Below are 24,550 nucleotides of genomic sequence, written 5' to 3'. Positions count from 1 at the left end.
GAGAAAGCTAATGAAGATTAATGTCATTGGGGGGTGATGGGTAGTGGGGAGAGCGGTTTCATTTTAAATGGTTGGAAATAGATCTTCTCTTGGCATTTATATCCTTTCATTTCTTTTTCTTTGGGTGTATTATTTAACCACAACTTTATACAAGTTCTGCAGGCAGCTCCGTGTGTCGATCTGCTCTTTCAGTTCTTCAGAAACAGCCTCACCCAGCCCACCACCACCACCAGAGCCCTCAGGGTTCTCCTCTCTCTTCATGAGATTTTATTCCAAAATCTCCATTCCTGCAGTTCCAGCCCATTGCTCTTGTCCTTTCTGCCACATACAAGGAGTTAAATCTTCCCACATTTTGCATCTCAGAAAATACTGTGAGGATGTCCTTTGGGTCTATGTAGACTCACCCTAGGGTTTCTTTCATTTCTTCTTGTTGCAGAGAGGAGAAAAACAAAAGAAAAGTTACCCAAAATTGTGACCATCTCCATTGAAGGAAGTGCAGTATAAACTGCAAAGCTATGCTAATAACGTAGTGCTGACTTTTCTATGATGGAGGGGTTTCTGCAACTTGGCAGAAATGGCAGGAACACAGGATAATATGTTTTTTTATCTGATTTGGCTTGGTTTATTCAGCTCAGACCCTTGCAAGAGCTTTAGATAACACTGGGGTCCTATGGAGCAATGCTAGCAATGCGCCCATTGCTATGTCACTTGATAAAGCCCCTCTACACCAAGTGCTCTGGATCATAGCTGTTAAGACAAGGGGTTTTTAGCTCCAAAAAGGCAGGCATTTCAGGGTTTTTTTAATGGGTACACTTACAGTTCAGAGAATTGCTTTAAAAGGCAGCCAGGGACATGGTTTATCCTGTGCAAACATTAATATTCTTCTAAATTGATCCTGCTTAATTCACTGTGGACAATTCTTAATTCAGTGTTATGCTATTTGTGCTGAGCTATTAGCTAGAGTGATGTGTGTTTTAGAAGCACCATCAAGCTGTGCAGCAGCTAGGCACACGTGGCAGTGATTACCTTCCCTACCAAGAAAAGGGGCACTCACACTTTTTTTCCTCCTTCTTTTTGGGGGTTTCCTGTAGGTCAGGGACCTGTATTCACCTGCTCTGGACATTATCACCAGTTCTCATGGTTTTCACTTGCTGATCTTTGTTGTATATCACAGGAAGACCAAACTGAACCCATATTCAGGGGGTCCACCCTGAGAGGCAGGATGCTCTTAGAGCAAGGTGCTTTGGTTCTCATATCCTATAGAGCCCAGGTTTTGGTGGTGGGGGTCTACCAAACGTCAGGGTCAAATTCCTGAAGGAATAACACTGCTGCATTTCATAGTAAGTCTGGCAACAATAAACTTATTCTCTAGGAGAGACTTTGCTGCTGCTCACGTCCATTGGTTTCTTCCAGACATGCTATTCTGCAGGACTGGGGCAGCTTGTCTGTGAAGGATGGGGGCACCAAATGACCTAAAAAAGCTGAAGTCATCCCATATCCTAAAGTAACAATGCATTATGACCACAGTGCTTGCACAGAATCTTGAAATGATAGAATATCATAGGATATCCCGAGTTGGAAGGGACCCATAAGGATCATCAAGCCTAACTTTGTACAAGAGAATTTAGGAAGAATGCCAATAGTTGGCCTTCTCATTCTGATATGGAGATTTTCCAAAGCAGAAGAATAGAGGGTGCAGCCAATCATCATTTCTCAGAAGCCAGCAACAAGGTTGGTGATAAAAGCTCACAGATATCTGGGTTTCAGCTGGAGCGATGTGCTATTGTCAGTATGATATCTGCCCACGCAGAGGGCTGTTTTCCATGTGCAGCATAGCTGGTGGAGGAGCTGAAAGCACTCACCCGTTGCATGTAGCACATTGACTTCTGATAGAGCTGCAAAGAAGGAGTCTGCACTTTGCACACAGATTATTGTCAAGAAGTGCAGACGTAAGTACAGTGAATTTGCTGCCAAAAATAGGCTGGCTCTCACGGCTGGCATCAGAGAGTATGGTAGGGCTCTGTGCAGTGGTAGAGCCTGTGTGCACAGCTTCTTTTACCACTAGATGTCATAAACTGTTTTGTGTGTGTGTGTATCTTTTTGTTCTTTGCTTTGTTTCTTTTTCTTCTTTTCTTTTTCAGATGCTGCTTTCAGTGCAAGAAGTGCTCATATCCCCTGGGTGAGCTTACCTTTTGGAGTCCTGCATCTCTTTTTGTTGCTGTTTTTGTTCTTGTTTTGCAAATTTGTTAACTTTTAAACTAATACTGGAATTTGACACACGGTACCCTCTTTTAACATCTCACATGCATGCCAGAACATCATTCCTGCCGTGCTCCAAATCACAATAGAGCATGTTTGCTGCAATCTCAAAGCTCACTTGGGCTTTGATTTGCCTTTCTAACACTGAACTGCTTCAGTGTCCTTCCTGAAAGCGGGGACAAAAGCAATGGACACCTGTTTTTTTGAAGCTCCTATTTCAGCAGAAAGTGAGGAGTTTAGATTTTCATAGTTCAAGTCCAGCTGACTGCTTGCTGTGCATCCATTCCATGGAGAAGGTGGGAGGTGAAAGGAAAAGAAAGGATAGCAAAAGAAAGGTGGGAAGGGAAGGGAAGAGAAAAGGGAAAAGGGAAAAGGGGAAAGGGGAAAGGGGAAAGGGAAAGGGAAAGGGAAGGGAAGGGAAGGGAAGGGAAAGGGAAGGGAAGGGAAGGGAAGGGAAGGGAAGGGAAGGGAAGGGAAGGGAAGGGAAGGGAAGGGAAGGGAAGGGAAGGGAAGGGAAGGGAAGGGAAGGGAAGGGAAGGGAAGGGAAGGGAAGGGAAGGGAAGGGAAGGGAAGGGAAGGGAAGGGAAGGGAAGGGAAGGGAAGGGAAGGGAAGGGAAGGGAAGGGAAGGGAAGGGAAGGGAAGGGAAGGGAAGGGAAGGGAAGGGAAGGGAAGGGAAGGGAAAGGGGAAAGAGGAAAGAGGAAAGAGGAAAGAGGAAAGAGGAAAAAGAAAAAAGAAAGAAAAAGAAAAGAAGAGGAAAGAGAAAGCCCTCTCTTCGGAGGTTGATTTATGTTTCTGTTGTTGGTTTTTGGGTTTTTTGGGTTTTTTTTTGCCAAGGGGTGCTTCCTGACAGAGGAATTGGGAAATGTCCCAAATGTGAGCTCCAATCTTTCTGCAGCCAGAGGAGCTGCACTTACCACATCTGACAAAGCAGCAATTTTCAAACTACCTTGGTTTTATTTGAAGAAAACCATTCTTAAAGCTTCTGTCCTGCATTGCTTGGCCACATCAGACATTGTGGATAGAGAAGTCTTTGCTCCTGTGGCGTTAGACCCATGGCTGCTCTCTGATTGCCCCAAGAGATCTCAAGACAGCTTTCTGGTGCAGATATATGCATTTGTATGTAAGGCAAGCTCTGCTTTGGGAGGTGCAGGCATAGCCTGTGGGTGTGCAGAGAGTAACTGCATGCTTGAGAGAGATCAAATGTTCCTGCAGGCCCAATTAAGGATCATATGCAAATGCTGTGCAAAAACTGCTCTGGAAAAGCGACTCCTTCTCTCTCTTTCATCTGTGCTTTGGAGCTTACTTCATAGTTATTGTGTTTCCCTGGGTAAAAAGAACTGGAGTATACCATAGGGGAAAAGGAAATGGCAAATGAGGCCATGCTGATTATTCAGAAAAAAAGGCCTGCAAAATTCTGAAGCACAACTTTGTTGGTCCCAAAGATCTATCTTGCAACCAACACAATGTCTTGATAACCTCAAGAACAGGCTTGCTTTCTTCACCTCAGACAATTTCTGGGAGAAGCTGGGCACATGGCCTCCTCCAGCCTGTCTGACATTCTCATACATTACTCAAGATGTTAATGCTTTGTGCTGGAGAGAGAGCAGAAAATGCAGAAAATGCTGGGATCCCACCGACCTTGCTGCAGCCAGCGTTCCCCACAAGGAAGCATCACCCAGTCCTTGGTATGGGGGGACCTCATTGTGGCCTTCCAGTACCTGAAGGGATCACATAAACAGGAGGGGGAACGGCTGCTTATGAGGATGGATGGTGATGGGACAAGGGGGAACGGTTTTAAACATTGGCAGGGGAGGTTTAGGATATTAGGAGAATATACTACCACACAGAGGGTGGTGAGGCACTGGAACAGGTTGCCCAAGGAGGCTGTGGATGCTTCATCCCTGCAGGCTGGATGTGGCTCTGGGCAGCCTGGGCTGCTGGTTGGTGATCCTGCACATAGCAGGGGGTTGAAACTGGATGAGCATTATGCTCCTTTTTAACCCAGGCTATTCAATCATTATGATTATGATTTTTGTGATTACAGAGGGAAACACATAGAAATCATCTTCAGGGGTATTCCGTAAGGATTGCAACCTGCGGCACCATTGTTTGAACTCTATCTGGCTTCTTCCCAGTGCTCCACACCGCTATGGGGCAGCCCAGTGAGAACAGCCATGCCCCATGGGATGGGTGCTGGCTCCAGCCTGCTGCAGGGTGGTCTCTTTGCATGCTGAGGTCAATTCTAACCTGGGGTGAATGTGCTCATGGCGTGCCTGTGGTCACAGTCTGTCGTCTTGTGGACTTTTGTGTTCAACCAAAAGAAGGTTCCATATGGAGGAGGATGATAGAGAAGCAGGTGAGTACGGCCACCTGAGGCTGAAGAACCCCACAGCTGAGTTTGCTCTGATGTTGGGAATTTCACATCTTTGAGGGGGGGGGGGTGGTGGGATGCTTGATCTGGGTTGCCATCTCTGAGCTTCCTTCTACAACCTTTCCCTCAGCACACCTTCTCCCCAGTTTTTATTCCCTTCAGGAAGAACTTCCCTGTAGTTCTTGCGCAGATGGCAAAGAAGTTTGACTTATCTCACTTACTGCTGAATATGAGAGTATGGGTTGCATTCCCCATTTTGTGCCTTCTGCCTTGGGCTAGGCCCTTCGAGGGCCAATGCTTCCTAGAAAGGAAACTCGGTCCTCTTTGTGAGTCTTTTGTGTTGCAGATCCATCCAGTGCTGGAGGTAAATGGAAAGATGTGGCCTCCTTGTGTGTCACTGAGGAGCTGGAGGTTGGTTAGGGGGTTGCAGCAACGTTTCTCTCAATGTTTGTGAAAGAGGGAGGGCAAATGTCTTCACTAAGCAGCAGAATGACCTTTGGTGAATTTAAAACACAGCCATTGATTTGACCTAGCTGCCAAGTTCAATAGCAAACTTGAAGGAAAAATGACTTTTTGTAGCTATGATGGATTTCTTAAAGTTAATTTTCAGATATAAGCACAATTACCAGAACTCCTAATTACCCATAAATTATCTGCATGGAATATGGCTCCCTGGGATGGAAGATCTGCTCTGTCAGAAGTTTAGGAAATATCAATACAAACAAACAAACAAGAAAACAACAAAGAAAGCAAAACTAACATAATTAAGTCCCAAGAGATGCTTATTCCCAGCTTCACGTAGAAATTAAGTCAACACAATTGAACAGTTAAATATTGACTGAATTGTAATATTTAATCAAGTAGCATTCATATTGCTCCACTTTCAAAAGAGGTTTAGCTGGTTTTTATTGACTTTTTAATCAATGCTTTAATTATATTGGTGCTCTAATTTCGTAATAAGTTTGCATTAATTAAGGTAGCTCTTCTATATGCAGAGTAATAGGAAAATCAAAAAGAATATGCTTTTCTCACTCTCCACATGAGATGTAGACGGTGCTATTTACACTCACTTGCTCTTGCAATGGAAAATGACATCAGGAATTTATACGGCTCAGAATGGCCATGCATTCTGAACTTGCTGCTTAGGTCAGCTGTGCTCGTGAGAAAGATCTGTGGAAATAAGAACTTGGGTCAAGCGTATCACACGAGGCTATTGATCAGATTCTGAAAAATGAAGTGCTTGGATCTATTGGAAGATAAATGGGGATCAATAGAGAAATACCCGTGCTTACTCAGTCTCTATCTCATCTGGCATCATTCACTTTTGATATCAGCTCTAACCAGAGGGGTCAAGGAGAGTGGTGAGCAGAGAAAATTGAGCTGTTTTTTAAGTGGGAAGATTCGTCTTGGTGCTTAGGATGCTCACAGACTCAGCCTGAGGAGAACTGTTAAGGGTTAGCCAATCATTTTTTTCCTAACAGCTAAAGACACAGCGACAGGCTTGGGGTTGTTAGAGGTGGATGAGTGGAGCTGAGATGCCTGCAGCTGAGCCACTCTTCCTGTATGAGCAGCTGTGACTCGGGAGAGTCCAAAGCATCATGTGGATGAACGGCTCTTTAAACATTTATTAGAACTGCCTATGCCACCTGTGCCTCACTGCAACCTTCCCTAATAACCAATGTAATCTGGATGACAGCGGTTAAGGTGAACATCCCTAGATAGAGATGTTTTGTACCATAATTGAGATAAATCTCTGAGGTTCCCATGCCAGCTGCCTCCATGCTTTGACCAACCCATCCGCACGGCTGTGACTCGGTGAGACTGTGGACAGTGTGGGGCTTTTGACAACCTATAAGGTGTTGCTGAAGGTTTCTTGTGCTTGCTGTACGGCACACCCATCGCTCCTGGGTGTGTGCAGCCTAATTCCGGCTGCAAAAGCCAATGGAAAAGTAATTCCCAGCCCTATTTTTCAGACAGGGAGCAAGAAGGCAGATGGCTATTTCTAAGCATATCTTTGCAGTTGCTCAGGAAAGGCAGGCAGTTGCTCCTGGTTTAGATTAGCACAGAGGTGTGAACTGCAATCTCTGCTCCTGAAACCCTACCTTAGCATGCCAGAGAAGTGAACAACTTCCTTGGGATACAGAAGAAGGCATTGTTTCAGCAAAAGGCAGCAGAGCCCTGTGGTGAGATCATGTCTTGGACAGGAGCGTGGTTGGAAGGCCACGAGGATGCAGTTATCCCAAGGCTTCTTTGTCGTGCAGTAAGACCTTTACAAAGCTGGAGTGTTTCAATGCAAAGGATTTTCATTAGTGAAGTCACTGCGACTGGAAGGTTTCTGCTATCACCAGGGTCACTGTAGCTATAATAACACATTGTTTCACACTTTCAAGTGATTCAGACATGAATGGATTTGTTTGGCCAACGAGATAAAGCATCCCCAAAGTATTAAGAAATGTCTGTGAGTGCATAAATCAGATGTTTTCGATTGTAAGAGGATGTATAACGCGACAGCTTTTTGGAGCTGCCTCCATCTGATGCTTCCACATCTGTTGATCATCATCTTGTCAGAGTGAAGAGGCTGTGAGCTGTAAAGGGATAACAGTTTGCCTTGTAAGAATGCTTCATTGATTTTTATTAACACTGGTTGTTAGCTCTACCTGCTGGTATCTGCTTAGCTCAGCCTGGGGCGTTCAGTAGCAATTTCAGAGCCGATCCTAGAGAAAGGGATGGGTAAATAAACATCACCGAGCTCCCCCTGCATGCAGCGGGGATGATGTCTTTATGGCTTATTGTGAAGGAAGCAGCACGTCGGTATTTCATAAAACAAACTGAGAACTAATTAAATGTTAATTCTCCTACGGGAGCACGGAGTTGGCGCGATTGCGCAGTAACAACCCTTGTGCTGGAGAGGGGCTTTCTGCAGGGTCGGGTTGGAAGTTCAGCAAGTCTGAAAGAGAAACGTGGTGTTTACCTAGGCTGCTCAGGGTTGCTTCAGGTTTCTGAAAAGCCAGGAATTGATTTTAAACTTGGCAGCTTCTACATAAAGGAGCCATTTTATTTGTGCAAGTTCACTCTTCTGATTTGGTTAAAAACGCTGGAATAATTACTATTGTGATCTACATCCAGCTTCCTGCCTGACAGATGTCAACAGGGTGTACCCTGAATTCTCAGAAGCCATTTATCATGGCAGCACTGTAACTGCTTTCCCAAGAAATAACAATGATTCGCAGTACCCCTAATTTGTTATCTCTTTCTTAGAGCCTGCTACTGCGACCGGCATAAGCAAACCCATATGCCCAACATTTCTTCTGTTTTGGCACAGTGTAGTCCCTCTTCAATTGTTTCTTCTCTTCTATCCTCTGAACCGATGCTTGTTTTTCCTATTCATAGGGGAAAGCCATTTAAAAATGATTGCTATTTTCATTTGTCCAAAACCAGTGAATCAGTGATCAGTCTCTAAACGAGTAGGACAATTTTTTTATTTCAAAATTGCCTCTTGAAATTGAGTTTAAGTAATAAAAAATATTCCGAGTAGGTGGTTGAAGGACTTCAAGATTAAAGTATGGGTTATACATTTGCAAATGCATTTACTTTTGGCAGGACTGTGTTGGCAGGGCCTAATCTGGAGCCTGTTTTTGGTACCTGGAGCTTTCTTTCAGCCTAAGAAGCAAATTCCATTTTCAGTACTCTTCAGGCTTTTAGATTCTTTCTGGTTTGAAATGAGAGAAGACACTAAAATTGGCACCAGCAGTGTAGGAGCTGGCTCAATGCAAAGTAAAAACATCCCACCATCCTCAGATCCTATGGCTTTGGTCATAAGCTTCCTCACGCATCTTCCCTGGTCTGGCTTTCACAGTGTCTCCAGGCAACTTCTTAAACAAAATCCTCCTTAGAAATAGATACAGAAAACAGTAGATATATCTTGGAGTCTGTGTTTTCAATTTCTGACCATAGAATTTGGGCAATCACTTCTCTTAGCAAGTCTTGCCTTCAGACTAGGGTCAAGAGATGTATCTTGATAGAGCCAGCAGAAAGCCGTGGGTTGTCCAGAGAGCTCTGACATGCAGGGTGCTCCAAGTCAGTATCACTCCTCTGTAAGCTAGAGACAGCACAATTCCCTGGGCCTTGATTTGGATGATATTTCAGATTTAGCAGTAAGATGTACTATCATAGAATTATAGAATATCCAAAGTTAGAAGAGACTCACAAAGACCACTGAATCCAACCCTGGTCCCACAGAGCACCACTCAAACCCAAACCCTACATCTCCTTGAGCTCCAGCAGCTCGGAGGCATGCCCACTGCCCTTTGGAGCAGAACCTTTTTCTAACCTCCACCTGACCCCCCCAAACGATGCAGCTCCATGCTCTTTTAATTGTGATAACACACAGATGCCAAGGTTGCTGGTGCTTGTCTGAGCACACGGAGCAGCCCATGTGTGCATACATCTGAGGGGCTGATCACCTGAAACACACTGCTGGGCCAGTCAGGAGGATGCTCTTGCTATTCAATTCACATAGCGTGTTGAAGATGCAGATGAGTTTAATTTATATTTAATCAGCCTCTGCAAACAGTAATCACTGGAGAGGTTTTCCATACAACATGCAGTGATTATGCTTATTACAGTGGCACTGTTCATACTGACAAAGCTGGGGGTCTCTCAGCCCCTCCATTTGAAATCTTTCACTCTGGAGGTTTTAATGTTTGCTGTAGAACACCCTGCAGGGTGGGACTTGAAGAATCAGGGCATGGCCCAGTATCAGCAACACTCAATCATGAGAGAGGGAATGGCCTAAAGCTGAGCGCTAAGGGAGTTTCAGGTTGGATATTAAGAAACATTGCTTCTCCAAAAGAGTGTTCAGGTACCAGAACAGGCTGCCCAGAAGGGTGTTGGAGTCACCATCCATGGAAGTGTTTAAAAACCATGGAGATGTGGCACTGAGGGACGTGGGCAGCAGGCACTATTGGTGGTAGGTGGGCTGGATGATCTTAGAAGTCTTTTCCAACCTTAATGATTCTATGGTTCTGTGTTCTCCTTGGGACTGAGAATTGCCTCTGCTTTGTCCCAGTGGCTGTCCTGGGAGTCAAGATGAGGCTGAGCCTCACCATATGCTAGAGAAGCCCATAACTAAAGATCCCTAATGCAGGTGTTTATAGTGGTGGTTTTGCCCAAGGATTTGTGGGTGTGAAATTCAGCCCTCCAGTCCTGCAACTGTGATGAGCTTTGACTAACAGCTGATGAGTCAAAACCGGACACGTGGGGCCTGTGCAGAGGGCTTTTTTTGGCTTCTCCATTGAAACAGGACCTTATTGACTGATCAAACTCGCTAGCTTCAGAAGGACAGGGGCTGAAAACTGATGGGCTGAGGCAAACTCTTGAATTTTTAAGGAGCTACTCTAAGGAGCTGGAGCTTTTGCACAACTTATCCATCCTGGAGTTTCCGCTATTTGTCCACGTATACATTTTAGCTGAAGTGTAGAAGCAATCCACTACCAGCAAGCAATCCAGGGAGCACCAGTGAATGCTTGAAGTGGTTCCCAGTCCTATCTGTGCAGCCACAGGACACAGAAAATGTGCTTGCCAGCATCATCAGCATCATGCTACAGGTTGCTGACCCGGTGGTTATGCTGTTGCACTGCATTTGTCTCTCTAGTGACAGTTTGGTCGGCCTGTGATTATCTCAGTTTTCTGTCATTACATGAGAACTATTTTTGACAGCTTACTCTAAAGCCATCTCATTACAGGCAAATAGAGATCTAAACAGAAATTGGGGTTAAAAGACATCTATTACAGTGTGGCAGGCGTGCACTTGGCATCTTCAGTCTGATACTACCGCACTTGTAATACTGTGGGCACTCGTGGCATTTCCAAGAGGATTTATCCTCCTGCCCTTTGTGGAGGTGGTGGTAGAGCAGGGTCTTCACTCATTGTAAGTGGTGCTATAGGAACAATAAAGTCATAGAATGATAGAATGGTTTGTGTTGGAATGGTCATTCCCTCATAGCCAGCGACAAGAGGAATAGGTGGCAATGGGATCACCTGCTTTCAACCATTTCTTTGCTGTTTATTGCCCAGATCTTCGCATCTGTATTATTAGTTCCTTAATTGTATCCTTTCTTTCCCCTTCTTCCCCCCTCAATCTCCTGTATGCTTAGCAATTGGCATGAAAGCATCTCAGCTCCTCAACAGACAGCCTCCTTTCTGAGTAAAGATTAAAAATGGAAATTTTTAGTACAGAATGTGCTGTTTCAGAAAGTTGAAAAGAAGTTGGGAGACTGATGTGCAGCATCCAGCAGCCTCAGTGCGAGCAGCAGCGATCAACATCTGCTGTAATTACTTTCTTTAGAACTTTACAAATGTACTGATAATTTTGGTGGAAGGAAGAATAAATGGGGAAAGATCTGGAAGATTGTCTTGGTGAATTTTTTAATTAAAATGGTTTTGATTAAAAAAAAAAAACTCTCAAAGAAGCAATTAAAACAAGATAATATTAAGCCTATACTTTCAGGGGAAAGCCTTCCCAGGATTAAGTAGCTTTCACCAAATAAATTACTGCCTCTGGATTTGCATTAGCAAATACTTTCTATAGATGTTAATCAGGAAGAAGTGTGCTATGAGTGGATGTGATCTGAGCCATCCTGCAGGGTGATGGGCACAGTGTGCATCACTGGAGGAAGGCATCGCGTCTAACTGAAGCCACTGCCTGCCGGGAGCTTTGAACATCAGCAGCCCATTGATGGCAAGCAGATATAAATGGGGCCATGCCTGAATTTTATTTTGACTACAGAAAGCTTTCTTTCTTCACTATTTGTATTCCAATAATTAAATTTGAGGCCTTGGCCAGACTCCATTTAAACAAAGCAAAGAGCCAGGGTGTGAAATACTGCGCTGTGTGATGACCTAATCCAAATCCCACCAAGTCTGGGAATATTTCCATTGACTCCCCAGGAGCTGGATCAAACCTGCACCATTCTCCCATGGCATCCAATACCTAAAACCTCCTGGTGGCACAGCTGAAGCATGGGGCTTCTGGATGCTATTTTCCTCTGCTGTGTAGATGGCACTGAAATAACATGCGAGCTAAAGAAGCTTTGGCAAACCTGGAGCCTGCCTGTGGGCTCTTTGTGTGGTGGGCTAGAGCAGTTTGCTCACAGCCTGGATGTGGTATGTTTTTCTACTTTAAAGTTTGTTTTTTCCCTTCAGCCAGTGGATTTCCCAGTGGTATCATACCAGATGCTGCATCACTGTGCTTCTCCTTGCTGAGGGCAGTGATGCAGTGAGTTTTTAACTCCTGAACTGTTCTGGGGGCTGAAATGCAATGTGCAAGCATGTGCTGCCATTGAGCACATGGACTCCAGCACTCTGATTATGAACACTGTTTGGTCTTCTTTAAGAGGAGAGGGATGTGGAACCACTATCTCCTACCAACAGTGAATTTCTTTGATTACTCACTCGTTCCCAAGATGAATATATGGGAATTCCTGTGATACATTTTGATTCATTCCTATAACGAATTCAAGCTCACTCTTAAGCCATTCATTAAGCTGCTCCCCACTTATATAACAGAAATGGTCAAATAGAGTGTGCAGTGTCATTTTTTTTACTATAGGATCACAAATTTTGTAAACAGGTTTCCCGCATTACTTGCTTTTCAGTGGTAATCCACAGACAGATAACTGCTCATATCAAAAATTGTGATGGTTCCAGAAATAAGGAACACTTATTTACACATCCAGAAATAAGGAGCCGCCAGGCTGTCATCCAAATATTTACAATTAATAAATAATGTGAATCCATGAAATGGAGTGTGAAACGTATCACTGATTGGGGAAAAGCACTCATTTTTTAGAATTTAAATGGAGGAACCAGAGCTGCAAAAATGGTCAGGTCTAGGGAAAGCAGTACAGCCCGATTCCAAGGACAAGGTGGAGAAGATACTCTCCATATGGGCAAGATGGGAGCTTTGGGGTTGCACTGTTTGTCCCAGCAGTCTATCCACTGGGATGGGTCCACCTGGATGAAGACTGCCTGATCAGCTATTTCTTTTCAAACTTAAATTTAGGAACCACTACAAGCAATGTTGGTGACAGTCATCAACCTGGTCCTTCTCTCCTCCAGCCAAATGGTCTGCAGGACATGGTGGGCATTGAGGACCGGCAGCTGTGGGAAATGGCCCACAGTGAAATGAAGAGATGTGGATTTGCTAACAGCTGCTGTTCAGTACACGAGTGTGGTTAAGCTGCACAGAACAGCTCTCATAGCATGAGGCCTTGGCAGCAGCAGAGCCAGGATTAAAACCTGTGGTCAGTGCACTCTTCCCAGCAGCAAGTCACTGGACCCAGGCCCACCTGAGTTCAGAAACAGGCCCTGACTCCCCAGTAAGTCTAAGAAAAATGGTTTTGAGCCTTTAAGCAAGCGCCAAGGAAAAGCACATGGCATGGCCTGACCCTTTGAGATCTGCGTGTGGTGCCCACCAACCACACCAGTCTTGGTTTTGACTTCCATCACTTCCAGAGGAGAAGTGAAATTCATCTCTTTGGCATGCTAACGAACCCTGTGCATCTGTTTTGCTCTTGAAGCGTTGATCTTAGCTCTGAACAGCCAAGGCATCTCTTCAGCCAGGAGCTCTTTTTGTAATAACAGCCTTTAAAATATGTAAATCTATTTTCAAAGCAAAATAAAAAACTCAAATGTTCATGTATCTCTAGGAAGGAAGAAAGGGGTCCTGTCCTAATATTTTATGCAAATCTTGCTTTTGCTCTTGTACTTGGGCATGAATAAATATCAACGACTGCTTCAAAATGAGGGGAAAAAAAACTCCATCCTTCATCAAAAGAAAAAAACCTTTATTTCTATTGCATAAATAATGGTAAAATTAAAATCTTTTTATACAGATTATATATTTACAGTAGTGTTTGGTTAGAGGAAACAGCCGATACATATGGCATTCGGTTTTCCTTTTATACACGTCTTTATACACTTGGGTAACTTGCAATAACATAGGATTTATTTAAGTTGCATGCCAAGTTAATTTATATTAATATTTACAGTGTTTTGTACAAAGTGATTTCTATTTTTTTTTTATTTTTTACTATTATGCTGCTGACTTTGTGAGTTGTTGTCTTTAATCAAAATGCCATGTCTTCTGTTAACAAGCAGAAATGGTCAGTTTTCAACAATGGATGGCTTGAAACCAGTGAGAAACGAAACGATGACAAGAAGGAGACGAATGCATTAATGAAGCACTTCCTAGAGATGAATCAGGAGTTATTGATTACTTAGATCCTAGCATGGATTAAATGGCAACAGGCTGGATTCTGGGCTTATCCCAGTTTAAGCCAATTAACTCTAATGAGTTACTTTTCATTTTCTCTGGAGTCCGAGAGGAACTTCAGCTTTTTTCCTCCCACCACCCCAATTAAAATCTGAGAGAACAAGAGCTGCTGCATGAAGCTGAAATAACTTTGGCTCTTCTGACAGAGATTGTGGGAAATGTAATGCTATTCTTGGGCTGGGGGAATGTGCCTTTATTTGAAGATTGCTGTCAAATGGCAACCCCAGGGACTGATGCTGGAAACACATTGGCAGCATGGTTTGGGTTTGGTGGGACTGCTCACAGGACAGACAAGACATGCCTAAGTGCTGGCAAGACCAGAGGGGTAGCTAGCTCAACAGTTTCAAATGGGACAGCCAAATGTCTACTTGCTGGCCAGTGAAGATAGAAGACCAGCTGGTAATGGAAAGTTGCAGTTTGGAGCTCACCTAACACACTGTACAATGAGCAAAGGTTGAAGATGCTTATTTGTGATGCTGGCAAAGACTGGCCATGAGCAGCTGTACGAAATAACTGGATGGAAAATGGAAGTTTCATTTAATAATGCTCTTCAAGGCTACAAAGTTATTTTGGTCTGTCTTGACAGAAAATACAAATCCTAAGGTATTTTCATCATCAGATTGTCAAGAGCTGATTGTTAGATTCAAAGGATATATATATTTTTTTCCTTTTTCCTCTCTTTTCCTCCTTTTTAGGGCTGAAATTCCTTACTAGTGAAGATATCAAATTGAGACATTTTTCAGACTTGTGCCACTGGAGAGATAGTAGTAAAGTATTCTTCCAATTAAAGTGTTGTTGTCAGATTTTCTGTCCATCTTGCTTTTGGTGAAGCTCTGCATTTTGTAGAGCTGCCTAAATCATCCTACTTGAACTGGAGATAAGCAAGATTTGTTCTTGATAGCAACCAACAATACAAAAAGATTAAAGTGTTTTGAGTCTTTTCTTTTTCTGTATTAAATTCCTTAGTTCCTGGGAAAGTAATAGGTTCTAAGTGATGCCAAGGAAATGTAATTGCACTGTCAGAACTCGATACAGTAAAAAAATAGATTGAAAATCAGTTCTGTACATCTTCATCTATGGAATGTAAGCATGATTCAGAGCCAAGATAAAAGATACTTTATCAGATTCTCATTTTAGAAGAGTTGGTTTTTCTTCTTTCAAACAGTCATCCATAAAGCAGAAACTAAATAATTTATTACACGGGTGGGTAAAATAGGGAACTTCATTCTTAGTGATCTTAATATATTCCTCCTACTGCTTCTCTCTTTGCAGATCTAAGTCTGACTCGGGACTGTGAACCTCTTGCTTTTGTGTGATGACAGCCCTTGGCAGAGCTATTTGCTTGTGCACGTGTGTGCTACGTGCAGGATAAGAGAGTCTTTCATGGAAAAAGTTTCTGTGTACCGGGCACCTCACAAAGCATTGTGTCATCCCAAGCAAAGCCAGCACTAAACCTTGGATGGCCTTGGACAGTCCTCTGAGTGTCCCAGGAGATGTTTTGGTCTTTTGCAGCAGGTAGAAAGATAAATGTTCTTTCCATAGAATACAGTGCTTGACAGTAGGTATTTTGCTCATCCAAATCTGTCAAAAAGACTTCATCCATCTCAAGTAGCACCGTTAGGAATGCTTTTTATCTGTTCTTGATTCACTTCCCCACTATTCTATGTCTTACGGGGGAAGGACCAAAAAACCTCCTCATTTACTTGGTCTCAGCTTAAAACAGCACATATGTACGTATCTATTCTATCACAGAGCTGATGGAAATCTCTGTTGTGAAGCTACTAGCATCCAGCCCTACTGGTTAATCATATCCAAAGTGAGCTCCCAACAAACACCAAACATCGTGTATGAAACCTCTGGGCACACGATGCCCTAACATTCAGCTCTAACTTCCCTGGGTGCAGTGCGAGCAGTCAGGTCTCCCACCTCCCACCCCTTCTGCTCCTTGGCCTGAGGAGTTTGTGAGCCCATCAGCATGGGGTGCCCAAAACAGTCACAGGCACATTTGTGAAGTGGGAAAAATAATGATTTTTTCCTCATTAACTTCTCCAGAAGCAGATGCCTCGTGTCGCCTTCAAAGCCACAAATGGCTAACAGCAAAGAAGCGCTGTGCTGGGCAGAAGCAATAAGCCAAGTTCCACCCATTGGGGATTGGTCCCTTCATGGAGGACCTGCCCAACAAGCACAGGACAGCTTGTGTTGAGCAATGCTTACACTGCCTTAATTTCATTTGCTCCCAAGCCAAACCAAATCAAAGCCTCTCTCAAGCTAGAACAATCACAGCCACTTCAAATCATTCCCTGCATGCCAATCTGTTTAATTACACACCTTTTATTCATTTTTATTTTTTTATGGCTAAGCCAACGGAGTTGCCTTTGGGGTGCTCAGAGTTTGTTGATAATTTGCTCATCTTTCAGCTGAAAGGCTGTCCTGGGCTGTTGGGAGTCGTTTGTCCAGCCTTGGCTTGGCTGGGAGTGCATCTGCAATTGTTGCGTGTTGCTCCGACTTTGTGGCACACATGTCACGAACAGTGAGGGTTGCCATAGCAATATCCTTTTCATACAGAATTGCAGTGCTGAAAAGACACTTAAATTCTCATGTAACTGGCAAGAGCATAAGTTTAGTGCTTTTTCTGACAGCTCTACCTAGCGCTGCTGCAGTCTGGGTATTTTTTAAAGTATGTTAATTAGCACTTAAATAGGTTTTTTTTTCCTTTCTTCTTCTTCTTCTTCTTTTTTTTTTTTTTTTTTAAGTAGGGGATGTGGGTTTTTTATTTTTATTTCTTTATTCTTTTACTTTCTTCCTCCTAAACCTTTGCCATCAGGTTCCAATCAAAATTTTATCGCTCTATTTTTACCTACTGTCTGTAAAAGCAATAAAAAGTCCTTTTTTCCCCCCCTCTTATGAAGGAGGAAAAAGAAAAAAAAAAAAGATAAATGGATGTTATATAAATGGAACCAGGGAGATAAGTAGGAGACAAAGGTTCAGTGCTGCTGGCTAGGAAGGATGGGAAAGCGTCACTGGAAGTTGCTTGGGAGAGGAAGGGTTGAAATGGTGTGGCCTGATCCATCCTACATTGCCACTAGCTACTTGATGAGCCCGACTAATGAAAGAAGGAATAGCTTCAGGATGCTTTAGATGAAGAAAGGCTGGTCTAGGAAGGAAAAGGAGACCTCTGCAAAGACATGGCACTCATTCATAGTGGATACATTGGGTTCCCCACAGAAAAAAAGTAAAACTAAAAATCCCCAAATCCCGTACCCAGTAAAATCAGTGGGGAGTTTTGCAATGAACTCTACTGACCCCAGGCTATGGCTTTTACCAATATATTAATTATAGGTTTGGTTTTACAAATGGATGTTCAAGGTGAAGAACTGTGCTGAACCATGACTGTATTTACAAAAGTTTTCATGAAACATGCGTGTAGAAATTACAGAGCCTTCCAGAAATCTTGAAGGAATGGAAAAGATTATCTTGTCTGTAAGGTAGCTGTTATAATTGGAGTCTGCCTGGTGTTAGCTGTCGGATGAGTGAGAAGAATGTGGAGAAATGCCTGCTCTACGTGTTTTCTTTGGAGCTGCTGAGTTGAGAGGGGCTGGTGGGTTGGTGCCCACCTCAGCTCCAGCTCCATCTGCTCTGCTTCCCACGTTCACTCCAGCACTGTCCCAGAGGAAAACAAACAAACAAAAAGTAAACACCAAAAAAGAAAGAAAGAAAAAAGGTAGTAAGTACCACTCAGTGGCAATGTTTGGGCTTCTTTTTTGCTGTTCCCACCTTTAATACGCCCCTGAGACCTGAAAACATGGATGACAGTCCCCTCAAAAGGACCTCCAAGATCCTTTTTTGCAACGTCCAACATAGCAAGCTTTGGGAGCAACCCTGAGTTCCCCATCAGTGTGAATCCTGCGCTCAGAGCTTGCCTATCATTTTCTGCTGTTGGTTTGAAGTCTGGTCCTGCCCTACAGCAAACACAAATCCCTCCATCTTCTGTGAGATGTAACAATTTCTGCACAGTATTTTGTAGCTGACCTCTATTAGTCACAGCAGAACAGAAATACAGAAATGTGTGTTTGTGAAAGGCAGAAAAACGACTCAGCTGCCTTGGAAATGACAGCTGTCATCTTTGGAGATGGAGGGGGGCACCAGGAAAACAGCAGCGTTGTGAAGGTGATAAATAGCAACACGCGCCTAAAGGCAAAATCCTAAACAGATACATGAGATCTAAGGGGAAGTGGGAGACAGAAAAATGGGAAGTACATTTTCACATCAGGTTACTAGAAAAATACAGGTTAAATGAACTCGTAACCAAGAACAAAGAGCAGAAATGAGTCTTTGGGATGGATCCAGGCTTGAGACAATGGCCACCACGTAGGACAAGTGAAGCTCACGGTCCACATTCCCTTTGGGAGCCATCCTGCCCCTTCTCAAGACACAGGAAACAGTCCTCTACATTCACAGGAGTGAGATCTCGCTGTTCCATCATGTTTCTGGAGCTCGTCCAGCTGGCAGCAGAAACCACTGCTGCTCCAACCCCGTACCAATGCTCCCCATGCACCAAATGCAGCCATCACCCATCAGGGCAAGGGAACCAGATCCCTCCTGGAGTAATACACGGGTGTACAGTTCATCTGAAGGTAAATGCAAAGATTTGTGTTGGGTTTAAAAGCAGAAATGCTTTCAGATGTAATCCTGGCTCCAAGGGACACGTTGTGCCTCTGGTCTGCATCATTCCATCCTCTCCTTGCTGCTCATTAAAATCTCTTCCAGGAAAAATAACTAACACTTGTGGGATCTGAAAGTCTGACACACTACGGAACATATGGCGGTATGCTCGAGTTTGATTCCTTCTTTTCTTGCAGCAGCCTGATTTTCTGATCACCTTCTTTCAGCCTGTCCGTGGGATATGCAGTGGTGATGACGGTGGGACCGTGAGGGATGGAGTGACTTGCTGGTCAAATCACCTCACCATAGAGGTGAAAATGTAACCTCTTCCATGAGTAGGTGTTGGATGCAGAGGTTTCACTGCGATTGCAACAATGAATTAAGTAAAAATTGGGCAGTCGAAGACCAGGGAGAAAAGCTCAGAGCTTTCTCAGTGGTTTTGGTCTCAATAAGGTTATTGAAGACTGTTACAGCAGAAGGGCAAAACTACTGGAAAGAAAACGTTGAATATGCAGATGGCACCAAACAGAGGGATTTTCAACTGGCGCTGGTGGTTGCAGAGCTGGCTGGAAGACTGCACGAATCTCAGGAATGCCCATGTGGGGAAGTGGGTGGTGGTTCTTAAGCCCTGATTCTCGGTGGGAAAAAATGGCAAACAGACTCCTGCTACCCCACAGTCTTGTGTCAAAGGCGACGTTTGTGAAGCAAAAATAGAAATTCTGTATGATGCTGGCAAATTCTCCTCTTCTTTACTCCGAAAATACTGTACAAGGATGCTCTAGCTCCCCTCTAATGCCGTAAACTCAAAGGCATGGTCATAAGGGAAAAACAACGTGAAGCCAAAGTACATGAAACAAAACGAACAGGACTTGCTTGTGGCAATGCTACGATCAACTTCCTGGGAAGGTGGGCCTGCCGGGGAGCTTTGCGGCACAGTCAGTCGGCCCCTAGGTTAAAAGACAGCCCCGCTGCAGCGAGTCACAAGGCTGTGCCTCCTTACAACTGCAAAGCAGACTGCTGGATGAAAGCGTCCTCCAAGTTACCGTTGCTGTTCTGAAGCAATAATTCGGGACTTCCATATGTTTATTTTTTTATTTTTATTGCATTAGGAAACAAAAACCTTTAAAGCGTTAAGACAGCCCTTTTATGTCCCTGCCAAAAGGATGTGGTTGATTCACAAGACACGTTACGCTGCTGGCCCCAGGCTCCTTGTCGAATGGTGCGTTATCTGCCCGCCTCTGTCTCTTTGCCGTGTGAGAGTCGGTTCGGGGGAAGCTCACCCGGTGGCATGCGCATGCATGGTCAGTTTGGGTCACAGTGTCATGGTGAGAGGCTACTCCATGCCGCTCCGCAGGATCTGGTTGGCCGCAATCAGCATCACGCTTATAATAAAGGCCATGGCAAATGCGCAGATAAGGCTCTTCCGGACGCAGGTCTGTCTGTTCTGCTTCTGGGCGTGCACTGCAGAAAGACAAGGGAAGGTTGAGCTACTTGGACAAAGAAACATCTCTGCCAGGAGCAGCTGAGCTCAGAAATTCTTCTTAACTCTACGTGCACACAGCCCTGCCCACACCTTGAACCTACCCTGGGAAGGGAACACACCCTATGCTGGCCAAGTCCTACCTCTCCTTGAAGACCAGTGGAGACCATTAGAGGGTGAGTACTTCAGGGACAACTCTGAACAATGAACCTTACCTCTGGGCAGCCTGGTCTGGTGGTTGGTGACCCTGCACATAGAAGAGGGGTTGAAACTTTGATGATCTTTGAGGTCCTTTTCAACCCAGGCCATTCTATGATTCTATCATTCTATGACTACTTCCAAACCAGTTTTCCTACCAGACCACCCTCTCATACTGCAGGAAGCCCCTTCTCACACACATTGGCTTTAAAACCCTCCAGATGCTTGAAAATTTAAGTGTTTCAGTTTGATCTGAGTAGTTCCTTCTAAGCTCCTTATGAAGTTTTCTATGCGTTCATTTTATCAGAAATACTGGTCCTTGCAAATCCCCTTAGGTTTTTCCGCTTATAGGTCACCTGGGAGTGAGTAGAGATTCAATATGTGCTCCCAACAACACTCAAAAAACCCACTGTGATCACTCCCATGAATATACATAGTACATTAGTCTTTTTTTTTAACCGTTTTTAGGTTTTCAGTGCCTAAGCAAAATCAGACTTATTAAGAACCCTTTGAAACGAATGCTTGCAGAACAGTTGTCAAAGGAGGTGAGGGTAATTTGCAGCAGTTAAAATGCAGTCAGAGCTAGGATTTTTAGCATTTGACATATTTTATTTAATTATGTTTTTAAGATCAGCAGAAGGATACACTTCGTGATCTGTGAAAACAGAAAACTTGTTATCCCTTCTCTTCCTTTATGTGCATGGCATGATCAATCCCCTGTCTGAGAATACCAGAGCAATACTGGGGCACCACAAAAATCAGCGTCTGAAAAGGCTCTGGAGTTTCTGAAAGGTGAATTCAGAAAGGCAGAGAATCCTCATGCAGGTGATGCCCTGCCAGTATGGGCAGTGCTGGGACTTGCTATACCCTGCTCATCACCTCTCCTAAATTACAGCTTTCTGCTTGCACAGCTCTACCCCCTCACTCCTCTGTTTGCTCTTATATTACACACAGGATCAACATGGTAGCACTGTGCATGATGCCCCAGCGCTCTGAGCATCCTGTTAAATAACAGCCTTGGTTATTCCTTTTTAATTTTTTGTTATTTCTGCACTCTGAAAAACTCTCCCAGCCAGGCAGAACGGTGACATAAGCCACTGTGATCAGTGCTGCTGCTCAGCGCTGGGCTCTGTTGCCTATTACCATGGATAGGAGAGCAGCTGAAGACTGGCCAAGACTTTCTCTGGTGGCATCTTTCCTCCCAAAGGAAAGAAGTAAAGCACATCCAGTGATTCTTGCAGGAATGTTTCTGAAGCAAACCATTTTTTCAGTCTTCTGACAAGTAAAAATAGTGATTTAAGGCAGCAGGATCCAGGTAAGTAATTGGTACTGTTCTTCACCAACTAAGAAGCTGAAGTTGCTGACTTTCTTCATTGCGAACACAGTCATGTGCAGCTCTGGGATCAGTCTGTGAATCATCTTCTTAAATATGAAAACCTTTTTGCCCTCCCTGCAACTTATGACTTTTTCCCTCAATTACCTCATTTCTCCAAATTCACCTCCGCTTTGAACACGGCATCTTCTTTTTCCTACTGGCTTCCAGAGAGGGCATTGCCACAGGCCTGGAGACTTGATCTGCGTTGCATTTTCACAGAATCATAGAATCATTAAGGTTGGAAAAGACCTCTAAGATCATCTGGTTCAACCATCCATCTAACACCAATATTGCCCACAGACCCACATCCCCTGGTGCCACATCTCCCTGCTTCTGGAACACCTCCAGGGCAGTGACTCTACCACATCCCTGGGCAGCCTGTGTCAGTGCCTGGCCACTCTTTCAGAGAACTTTTTCCTAACGTCCATCCACTTGCCAATAGGAGTTTTTACTGCCCATGGGACGTGCAGAAGCTTGGAATTCAGCTGGTTCCTTGAACATGGTCAGAGCCAGAGCCTCCTCCTGAGATTTACAAGCCTGTTCCTAGCAGGGAAAGCAACTCCTAGCAATTCTCAACATAAAGGAAATCTAAAGAAGCACACTGAGGCTCATCCTTCATCTTCCCAATGTGCTGGCTGGCAAGACTTTGTCAAGGGGTGGCAGATACACACTGCCATGGCTGCAATTCCTCCAGAAGATATAGGCTCAACACGTCCAGCCTGTTTTGGAGCACATTGGATCATTGGGTCTGACTGCCAGACTGGTCACGATGCCCACAGTGGTCTTGGGATGCTCAAGGGAGAGTACTGAGAGCTTGCAGAAAAATGCACTCAGGCCACATCACTGTAACCATCCAGCACCCATTTACCTTTAGCTCAATGTCACGAGCATTTTGATAAAGAGAACTTCTAGACAGACAATTTTTGTGCTACAAATTTTTGTTAGTGCAATGTCACTCCAAACAGTTGTCCTTTCCTTGCATCTCTTCCCATTAAAGCATGCAGTCTTCTTGGTTCTCAGCCTTGCTCTCTTGCCCTAAGCATTAACATAAACAGTGAGAAAAGCATAAAATATAACTGCACCTCCCTTCTGGTTGTGTTCTTCATTGTCAGGGCTGGTGTGAGTTGCTGGTACTGGGAGCTGGGCATTTTCACTGCCTTGCTCTTCATCAAGTAGAAGGCTAACAAAACTCCCTGGAAACGTGTAAGAGGACAAGTTGTAATGTGAGCCTAAAGCTGACATCTTGCAAATGACTCTCATGTTCAGAGCAAGCTGAACAAAATCCTGGACTTATCTCTGACCATAATATGAGTTTTATACTTCATTTACAGTGTGTGTGGCTGCATGTGAGTATGAGAGAGAGAAATAGTGCACATTATCTGTGTTGATCTACAATGAATATTATAAGTATTTTTTTTGAAGGCCTTATTATGACAAGAAGCCAAAATGGTCAGATTAGGAGAAAGAGAGAAATGTGCATTTCTGCTGATGGCAAAAGTACCTGTGCAGTGCTGCTTGGCACTTGACTGGCTTCAGTGCTTTCAGATTGGTGGGGCTCTTCAGATATTTCTATGCTCTATCCATTTATCAGCTAGGCAGAGCTGGCTGATCTCAGGTGTGCAGAATGGAGAAGGGTCTCAGGGCTCTGTTCTGGTGGCAACAACACACCCAGTGGTGATGGTGGGTGCAGAGCTCCTGTTGCAGCAAAGAACTGAAGGTACCTGTCCTCCCCAACCTCAGTGAAAATCACCAGGGCTCATCTTGGCTTCATTCCTACCCATAATTAAAGCCACTTTAATGGGGTGGATGAAATGTACATTAAATATAGATGTAAATCTCTAGTTAAGTCTCTTTAGGCTACCTTTATAGTTAAAAGAAGCAGTTGCTTTTTACAGTGCTGCTCACCTCATTCCAATGCAGTGCTTGAAATAAATTAAAGGGGTTGTACTCAAAAGCATCTCCTTCACTCTGCTAATTAACAAATGGGCAAAGAGCAACTAACCTACATGGAGACACTTAAAGCCAGGCTGAGATGCCAACGTGCTTCACAACAGCTCTCCCTTAGTGCCAGCAGAGGCCTTGTCATTCTGAGCCCTGCAGGGAACTCAGTGTGTGGGAAATGGGAATGCTTTCGTCTCCTTCAGCACAAGGAGATCCTTCAGGTAATTGCATGTCCACAGTCAAGGGCTGCAGGACATCTCTTGCTCTCAGCCTGCCTTCCCTAGGAGAAATGCTCCTGTCAGAGCTGCTGCAGACCAGAACCATCCCCTTCCTCTGGGACCTGCAGCACAACTTAGTGTCTTGGTTGACAGTGCTGAGCTGATCTTTAATTCTCTGGTGGGTTTGTGCACTCGTGTGCATTTCCAACAACATCTAAAAAAGGGTCTGTTTTGCTTCTAGGTTCTGCCTAGCACCAGCCATGCCAACATCCCACGAGAAAAGCTGTTCTCGCTGTACTTTTGGAAGCTGGGACTTCCAAAATGAGAAGCTGAGCACTGAAGTTTTCAGACCCGTGGTTTTGTGTCTGGGGTGGTTCTCCCCAGTGCTGATGCAGCAGTGACAGCTGGGGTACAGCTCCAACAGCTCCATCCATCCATGGATAGAAGCATCCCTTCTTCCCTGCTGCTTGCTTGGCTTGGTTTGAAGACTGTTGCTGCTTGCCTCCCTCCTGCAGGCTTCTTAATATTCATCCATAATGTTCTGCATTTTTTTCTGCAGTATTTAGCAGTGGATGAGTGTGCTGGATACAGTGTTTGAATCCCATTAATTAGCCAGGCTAAGTTTTGCACTTTGCTTTATTGTAAGATGCTCCAGCACCTCTGCCTGATGCCCCTTCAGGGGCACCAAGTGTGGGAAAGCAGCAGGTGAT

The 24,550-nt window shown here is 44.2% G+C and overlaps 1 protein-coding gene across 1 annotated transcript in view; it reads right to left on the bottom strand.

Moving 5' to 3' along the window:
* Positions 1 to 19,961: 19,961 nt before the first annotated feature.
* The window catches only part of CALN1 (calneuron 1), a gene marked incomplete at both ends in the record, with an annotated part of 107,998 nt that continues 103,409 nt past the window's right edge, over positions 19,962 to 24,550 (bottom strand). Inside the window, one exon of the mRNA XM_079545031.1 lies at positions 19,962 to 20,089. Within this exon, the coding sequence (XP_079401157.1) occupies positions 19,962 to 20,089 (128 nt within the window). The remainder of the gene's footprint in view (positions 20,090 to 24,550) is intronic.

This window comes from Tetrao urogallus, assembly GCF_951394365.1.
Source record: "Tetrao urogallus genome assembly, chromosome: 20".
Lineage (NCBI taxonomy): Eukaryota > Metazoa > Chordata > Aves > Galliformes > Phasianidae > Tetrao > Tetrao urogallus.
The sequence above is the reverse complement of the archived record's forward strand: the minus strand, read 5'-3'. Positions and strand labels throughout refer to the sequence as shown.